Source organism: Nematolebias whitei, chromosome 2 (assembly GCF_014905685.2).
Source record: "Nematolebias whitei isolate Nwh7 chromosome 2, NemWhi1, whole genome shotgun sequence".
Classification (NCBI taxonomy): domain Eukaryota; kingdom Metazoa; phylum Chordata; class Actinopteri; order Cyprinodontiformes; family Rivulidae; genus Nematolebias; species Nematolebias whitei.
This window is the reverse complement of record NC_056499.1, coordinates 38,169,624-38,178,137: the sequence shown is the minus strand read 5'-3', so window position 1 is coordinate 38,178,137 and position 8,514 is coordinate 38,169,624. Positions and strand designations below refer to the sequence as shown.

Sequence of the window (8,514 nt, the reverse complement as noted above, 5' to 3'; positions counted from 1 at the left end):
ATATGGTGCTGTTTTTGTATGACAACCCAATAATAAGTATGCCTGCAGTGCCAGCACAATGTTATGATGTCACGCGCACCAACCTGATCTGATCACAGTGGGAGAGGAAAAAGTAAAAATGTTGGCGGTGTGGTAGTTTTTTAAGTGTCAGAATCTGATAGCAGAACTGCTATTTGCAATGACTGCTTAGCGTCATTGATGCGAGGAGGAGCAAAAATGAAGTTCTACAACACTTCGAAACCTAATTAACCATTTTAAGAAGTGTTATAGAGAGTAAATGTTGTGAATAAATTTGACAGTAAACATCATTTTCAGCCCCCTTTTTGGCGTCTGCATTTGGCAGCAGGCCAAATTGACAAAGACCATGCAGAATAATGGAGTATTTTAATTCCACAGCAGAGAAAGCTATGTATCTCTGTAAGTAGGTCTTGGGGAAAAAATATAGGTATTTGGTATCGGAGTCAAATAAATTTTAACATATTGGCATATCAGATATTGGCCAATAATCCAATATTGTGCATCCCTACATGCAACACATTCTGACAGTGAATAAACTTTCTAGTGGGTGGATATTGGAAGCAGTGAACACCACAAGCGACCCAAGGATGAGAGAAAAGGTTTGGTGGAGCAGAAAGGAGGAGAGGAACGCCATCGGCTGCGGCTCCAGGACAGAGAGCTGCAGGAGATCTCTGATGGAGGCTGGTGCCTCAGCATGCATCAGCCGTGGGCCTCACTGCTGGTCAAAGGCATCAAGAGGTAAGAAGCACAAAAAGCAAATAAAAAATATCAACACAGGTCCAACTTAGTTTTAATTCTCTGTCATTCAGGGCACTAAAATTATCATGTTGTAACGTTATGTATTTTGTGTTTAGGGTGGAAGGACGGACGTGGTACACATCACACCGAGGCCGACTTTGGATTGCTGCTGCAGCCAAGAAACCCACTCCTCAGGAGATTGCTGAGGTGGAAGCCATGCACCGACACATCTACAAGAAAGGTAATCGTACTTTACACAGGTAATAAATTAATGAATAGTTTTATCTTAGGCTTGGCCATCATAAAAACTGCTGCCACATCAGATGTCTCTTACTAAGCATAAGTAAGCACTATAGAAGTTATTGGACAATCTATTTCACTAGATTAATTTCAGATGATTGTAACTGTCTGGAAAATTAGAAGCACTCAAAAAAACAATACATAGTTAAAAACAAGAGTTTTTGTCTTCTGATGTGTCTCAAAAGCAATAAGTTGGGCTTACATATACCAACAAAGACTCTACTTTGAGTGTGTTCTAAAAAACAAAAAAATCTATAAAAAGACTTTGATTAAAACAGACTCTACTTTCTAAGAGTACTAAAGAAGTTTGGTACGAACATCAGCATCCTCACAAACTTCTATAGGTGCACCGAGAGCCTGCTGACAGGCTGCATCACAGGGTGGTACGAGAACTGCACCAGTCACAGTCAGAAAGCTCTACAGAGGGTGGTGCAAACAGCAGAGGACATCACTGGTAACAGTCTCCACGCCATCCAGGACATCCACCACAGCCGATGTATGCGTAAAGTACGCAGCATCATTAAGGACCACACCCACCCAGTACAAGGATTCTTCCATCTACTACCCTCAGGCAGATGATACAGGAGTCTGCCATCGTGCGCAAAAAGACTCAAAGACAGTTATTATCCACAAGCTGTCAGATTACTGAACTCTCAATAATAATACTGAATACCGACAATTAGGCCTGTCTCAATAACAAATTTTGCTGGGTGATTAATTGTCTGAGAAATTATTGCGATAAACGATAATATTGTTTGAAATTTGACAATAATTAGTAATTATTGTCAAATTTAAGAAGAAATGTTGGTTATTATTTGTGTGTAGTACTTTTTTGTCCACTAGATGGCAGTATACGACTGTTTGAACCGAAAGATGGATAGTGAGGGAGTGAGCAGCGTGTCTCTTTATGAAAATTTGATTGGGAGGTCCCTTGAAGTGACATGAGCTGTCTCTCTTTCCTTTTGTTTTTGGTTCTCAAACTGGCGGACGCTTGGTGTAGTTTGAGCTCTTTAGCATAGCATTTTTCACACAAAACTTTTAATAAAAAAAATCAGTAAACAAGTTCTCAGCTTCTTTTTTTTTTTTTTAGAGAAAAACAACTTTTTATACGAAAGCACGGGTTTCAGTCATGATTTTAGGAGCTTTGACAAGACAGAGCTTTTTTTCTCCCTGAGGTCGACCTTTTAGCTTAGCTTTTTAGCTTAGCTGCTTTTAACGATCCAAAAATGCGTTTTTGGATCGTTAAAACGGATTTTAAAGAAACGAGAAAAAAGAGAAAGTGAGGGGTCAGTGAAGAGCACCGGAGTTGAACCTTTTGTCATCCAGTGTCTTCAGTAGAAAGAGAGAGACACAAAGACACAATAAAGCCGATAAATGAATATGAGCTCGATAATTTTCATTTATCATGCAATTAATTAATTTATTGTTTATCATGAGAGGCCTACTGACAATAACATTGCACCAAGCCACATCTGTGACAACTACTTTGTTTATTGCTGCTGCAGTATGTGGCTGTATCATATATGTCACTACCTTACCATCATAATTCAGTTAATCTCAGTGTCACTCACTAACTGTGCAATAACCTGTCACACAACCTGTGTAGTTTATGTTAGTTATGTGCATTATATATGCATATCATGTGCATTTAAGCTAATATTACTACCTTGAAATACATATTTATACTAATTCATCCTACTTGCACTATTATATTCTACCATGTTGTTGTTTTCTGTATTTCTTTTGGACCTTCTGAATATTATACTTCTGTTTCTTTTTCACTTTTTGTACTTTATCTTTACCCTTATATACATGCTTTAGTATTTCTTGTTTTTTTAGTGAGTCGAATCGGTTCTTCTCATCCTGAACATTTCATTGCATCTTTGACCTTGTCTTAACCTGCATATGTCAAATAAACAATAACATTTTTCTCTTGTTCTAATAAATGCTGAACATGTTTAGTTCTGAGGTTGAAGTAAAGTGTTAGTGATGCCTCATAGTTTCACATGACTGTAAATCTGTGGCTTCTCCCTTCATCTCTGCAGAGCCAAAGTTTCCTAAAGACTACCCCACTGGATGTCTGCTGGGCTGTGTCAACATGACTGACTGTCTGTCTCAAGAGCAGTTCAGAGAGCAGGTTTGTGACCCTCATCATTTTTTAGTTAAATTAACTAGAACTCAGGTGCTGTCCTGTTTATCTGATCTTTTTTGCTCTTTGACATGTACAGGCAAATTTCAACTATATTGTCTCCTTATAGCACACACAGAACACCTGGTTTAAACATGTTGACATAAATTTGTGGGCGTCTCATGTCTAATTTTGAGCTAGCAGCTGCTAAATATTGTCCTTGAAATCCCACAAATGGTTAAAAAACAGAAGCTTAAACTTTTATGTAAGTTACTTTGTTTGGAAAAGCTGATTTGTTCTGATTATTTTTGTTTTTGGGAACAGCCGCACTGGATCATGTTGATGTAGTACTTTTATTTACCAGCAGGAGGCAGACTGAGCCTTAACAAGCAGCTGCTACTTGACAGATTGTAAAGTGCCCCACTAGAGGTAGTATGCACCACAGGAAGAACAGCAGCAACACAAATACAAGCTTTTTCATTGAAACTGCACACTTGTCAGCAAAGTAGTGGTGTGCACACTGACTAGTTCTCCCAGTCAATTCAGGTTTCTGTGAAAATCTTTGTTGGAAAAAAGAAATTTGACTTGAAGTGCATTGCTGGTTTCAAAAAATGTGATGTGTCAAAGCAGGACTGCACCGTTGCAACATGGTCACTGCTGTTTTCCAAAACTTGTTACCTGTTTACTTCAGCTTTTATACCCATTTATGGTAACTGATTGTGCAGTTACGTTGTTTAAACCTTGAAAACACCGGCTCCATTCAGTCATTAGGGGGATACAGAGTTGCTTTCACATTCAGTCAATTTAACACAATCGAATCTAATTACACTGCCATCCTCACCTAGGCTGTTTTGCTTCTGGCACTGGGAGAGCAGATTTCTGAAGTTGCCAGTCTAATTTTACTGCCTTCTCTTTGTCTTTATTTGATTTGATTGTATTTTATTTTAGCAGAAGTAACAATTTATGGATCATTCAGCAGTGATAAAATGATGTTTTAGCTTTTATTACACATTTTAGAAAACCTTTTAATTGTTTTTGTCTTCCCTGACATTTTATACATACTAAAAATAATCAGAATGAACAAAATAATTAGTTACAAGACCAACTAGAGAAATTGCTTTTCTCGCAAAAATGCATTGTGAACGCTTATTGCTGAAGAACTTGCTGAAAAACAGCTGAAATTAGCTAAAAACACGTTGAAATGTAGCTGAAATTGAAGAACAAGCCTAAATTAGCAGAAAAAAGCAGCAAAAACTCATATTTACTAAATTTGGTTTAAATAAGCAGCAGAAATGAGCACAAAATGAGTAAAGTAGCAAAAAAAAACTGAAATTAGCAAGAAATAGCTGAAAAGTATCTGAAATGGCAGATAAAAGCTTAAATAACCAGAAGGAAGTTGAGAGAGCACAACTATGCCCATTTAGGCTGAAAGAAGCAGAATCAGTTGAAATGGTGTGGAAAAAGGTAGAAATTTTCCAAAAACAGCAGAAAAGTAGCTAAGAAAAACAGAAAGAAGCTTAAATCACCAGAATGAAGTGGAGAGAGCACATTTTTGCTGAATTAGGCAGGAAAAAAGTTTAAATTAGTGCAAAAAATGTGGAATTAGCTGAAAAAGCTCAAATTAGTATCAACCAGCTAAATAGTAGCTGAAATAGCAGAATTAATTGAAACTTGCAGAAATAAGCTGAAAGGAACAAGCTGAAATTATCAGAAGCACAAACATGTAGTTAGCAGAATAAAGCAGGAAGGTGCGCAAAACAGCTGAAAAAACAGCTGAAATAAACTGAAAGTAGCTGATTTAAAAAAACATTACATAAAGAAGCTGAACCAGAACAAAAAGTAAAAGGAGCAGTAAAAGGTTTCAAACAGATCTAAAGATACGAAGGATGGAAAATGAGCTCAATTAATTTCCAAAGAGAAAAGCAAGTGGCATAAAAGCCATTTCAAAAAGCTAAAGTTGCACCAATACCAAAAGTCATGGAACCCTTCTGAACGAGCTGAACATTTTGATTCATGATTTGTTGAAACAGCTTGAAAACTACGGGATGAGAGTCACGCCGACAAACATGCAGAAGAAAAATGGATCGCAGTAGTGTGAACGCTTCATAAACATTCACACAGTTCTGTGAATACTATTTGTTTTGCTACATGACAGTACGGTAGTAGATTTGTGGAGGAACCAAACTGTTCATCTCTTCAACTTCTTTCTCAAAACACTTTAAGCTACGCCTGAGTCGCCTTCTTGCCATCTTGGTGTGATTTCTACAAGGATGCACGTGGCACTGGGGTGGGGGTGGGGGGGTGTTAAAGTAAGCCTGCTGCTGTCTTGCCTTAAAGGCGCCGCCTGTGGTAGTAACAGTGCTGTAATGGTCAACATATGAAAGGGTAAGCCAGCTTTGTGGTTTCAAGGTGTGAAGTAGTGATGACAGACGATCTGTGCGGCCAGCTTGAGGCAGGATTCAAAACGGGAAAATGTCCAACACATTTTATGTGCAATGCTCCAATTAAATGCAGCTAAGTTACAGTCCACACATCCTTGGGTTCTGCGAAGCTGTGGTCGTTAACAAAAGCTTACAACTTTGTGGGATGGCTCAATATACGATTTATAAACAACAGCAGCAGGTAAATTGTCTTTGCGGTCAAACTATTTTGTTAATGAGGTTGTTTTTATGCCGCGATCCATTAACCTGAGAAGTCAGAACTCTGATCTGAGAATTGACAGGGTTCCAGTCAGACAGCTGTGCTGTTGGGACCAGATGTGCTTAGTGACCAGGCAAATGAGCATTAGCAATACGAGCTGGTAATAATGGATTTCTCTGCATTCAAACCCTTCATGAACACATCCACTAATAGAGCTGAACAGTAGTGTCTGTGTGACTGGATACTGATACACAGACTAAAAATAAAACGTTGTTACTGCAGCTATCACAGCTTTTCAGGCACAAGGTAGCCATATTGGATTTTAGATCTGTACTCGTCAAGAATCTCCCGACTTTCCGAACTGAAGTTCCTGCTGATTTTTATTTTTTTATTTTTTAATACTTGGAACTCAGAACTTCTCACTTCCCAGTGCAAACAGAACAGGCAGTTAGTTTCCCAGTAGATTATTTGCAATGTGGGAGCTGATTGGCTGCATGTCCATGGTAGAGCATATGCACTCTGCAAACGTTTTCTTTAAATCACTGGACATTGTGCATTACCTAAACAGTTGTTCTGCTGGTTTTAAATTATGTTAGTCAGTCAACTCATTAAAAGGGTGTAAAACAGTGAAATGTGCACCCCTGCTTTTTCTTTTTTTTTACTCAGCTGTTTTTAATGTGAGTGAATGCAGCTGTTTATTGTGTGAATGTTTATGAAACGTTGATCCATTTTTCTTCCATACGTTTTTTGCTGAGTTTCTCATCCCGCAGTTTTTAATCTATTTCAACAAGTCCTATATCAAAACGTTCAGCTCTTTCAGGACAGTCCTGCTGTGACTTTTGGTATTGTGCGACTTTAGCTTTTTGAAATATTTAGCCTTTTCCTCCATTTTTTCCTCAGAAAATGAATTGAGCTCATTTTACATCCTTCAAATCTTTCCATCTGTTTACAACCTTTTACTACTCCTTTCATATTTTGTTCTGCTTCAGCTTCTTTCAACTTCCTTGTGCAAATTAAAAAAAAAAAATCCAGCTAATTTCAGCTAATTTCAGCTGTGTTATTCAGCTGTTTGTGCTCCTTTCAGCTTCTTTCTACTAACTACAACATTTTTGTGCTTCTTCTAACTTCTTTTTACTAATTTCAGCTTGTTATACTCCTTACAGTTTATTTATGCAAGTTTCAGCTTTTCCACCATTTCAGCTACTATTTAGCCATTTTTTTGGTAATTAAAGCTTTTTCAGCTAATTCCACTTTTTTTGCACTAATTTCAACTTTTTTTAGCCGAATTCACAAAAATGTGCTCTCTCCACTTCCTTCTTTAATTTCAGCTTCTTTCTGCTTTTTTAGCTACTTTTCAGCTGTTGTTTTTTGTGTGTGCTAATTTTAGCTTTATTCAGATAATTTCCAGTTTTTTGTGTTCCTTTCTGCTTCTTTCAGCAAACCGGTTATTTCTGCTTTTTTCTGCTAATTTAAGTCTGTTCCATCTTATCAGCTATTTTTAAGCATTGTTCAGCTAAGTTCAACTGTTTTCAGATAAATTCAAGTTTTTGGTGGTAATTTCTGCTCTTTTCAGCTTGTTATGCTCCTTTCAGCTTTTTCTACTAGTTTAAGCTTTTTTATTCTATTTCAGGTACTTTTTAGCTGTTTTGTGCTAAATTTAGCTTTTTCATCTAATTCCAAAATTGTTATCTAATTTCAGCTCATTCTACTTCCTTCTGGTAGTTTAAGCTCCTTTCTGCCTTTTCATCTACTTCACAGCTATTTTTTGTTAATTTCAGCTTTTACCGGTAGCTTTCAGCTACCGGTAATTTCCTAATTTTTGTGGCTCATTTCTTTTTATTTAAACCTAATTCAGCAAATGTGTTCTTTCTGCTTTCTTCTGCTAATTTAGGCTTGTTCTTCCATTTCAGCTAAATTTCATCATGTGTTTAGATAATTTCAGCAGTTTTTAGATAATTTCAGCATTTTTTTAGCGAGTTCTTGAACAATAAACAATAAACATTCACACTACATTTTCGCAGGAAAGGCACTTTCTCTAGTTTAGACATAGTTATGGATTTTTTTATTTATATTTGTGATTAGATTGTTGTTGATTTTTGTGACAAGCCTGTACACTCGTATACACAGTCCGTCTACTGGTAAACAGCGTAAACAGGAAATTGTGCAGCTTCTACATGTTGTATAAATATGCTCCGGCCCCGCAAAGCTGCAAGCCTTCATGCAGATGTTCACACATGCTTATTTGCCATCTTTGATGAAAATCTGAAACAGATTGCAAAAGGAAATTGCGCAGTTTTGTGTTGCATTCTAAAAAAAAGCAGAAATTGAAAAAGCAGAGCTTATCTTTTGAGATGTTATGCTTGTGTTTCCATGCTTACTTAAATCCTAAATCCGCTTCCACACATTTGTCTACCTTCGTAAAGACAATTGTCTTTTTTTTTTTAAACGTTGAAAATGTGTGCTGCGACACAGTTGCATCCTGACTGCCGGGACCTGTAAATTTAAAGGCTTTCCCCCTTTGTGCTCTGTCCTCATTCTCTCCTCCACCACTCATTCCACTCAGGGCTGTAAAATCATGTTTGCAGGCAGTGTGACTGCCCTTTCATCCTGTGAAAGGGTGTGTGTATGTGTGTGTGTGTCCACTTGCACAGAGCAGCCATAAATAACACCCCCACCCGACATAAGGCCCC

General features: G+C 37.5%; 2 protein-coding genes across 2 annotated transcripts in view; one reads left to right on the top strand and one right to left on the bottom strand.

Moving 5' to 3' along the window:
* Positions 1–8,514, bottom strand: part of LOC119424126 (GRAM domain-containing protein 2A-like) — a 975,280-nt gene that overhangs the window by 330,176 nt on the left and 636,590 nt on the right. The gene's annotated exons all lie outside the window — the stretch shown is intronic.
* On the top strand, positions 119–3,314 carry LOC119426851 (activating signal cointegrator 1-like). The gene is made up of 5 exons (XM_037694437.1): positions 119–127; positions 563–756; positions 873–997; positions 3,102–3,193; positions 3,285–3,314. The coding sequence occupies exons 1-5, from the start codon at positions 119–121 to the stop codon at positions 3,312–3,314; spliced, it is 450 nt and encodes a 149-aa protein (XP_037550365.1).

Coding starts and splice junctions, on each gene's coding strand:
- LOC119426851 (XM_037694437.1), top strand. Junction 757..872: donor CTGGTCAAAGGCATCAAGAG/GTAAGAAGCACA, acceptor TTTTGTGTTTAG/GGTGGAAGGACGGACGTGGT. Junction 998..3,101: donor CCGACACATCTACAAGAAAG/GTAATCGTACTT, acceptor TCATCTCTGCAG/AGCCAAAGTTTCCTAAAGAC.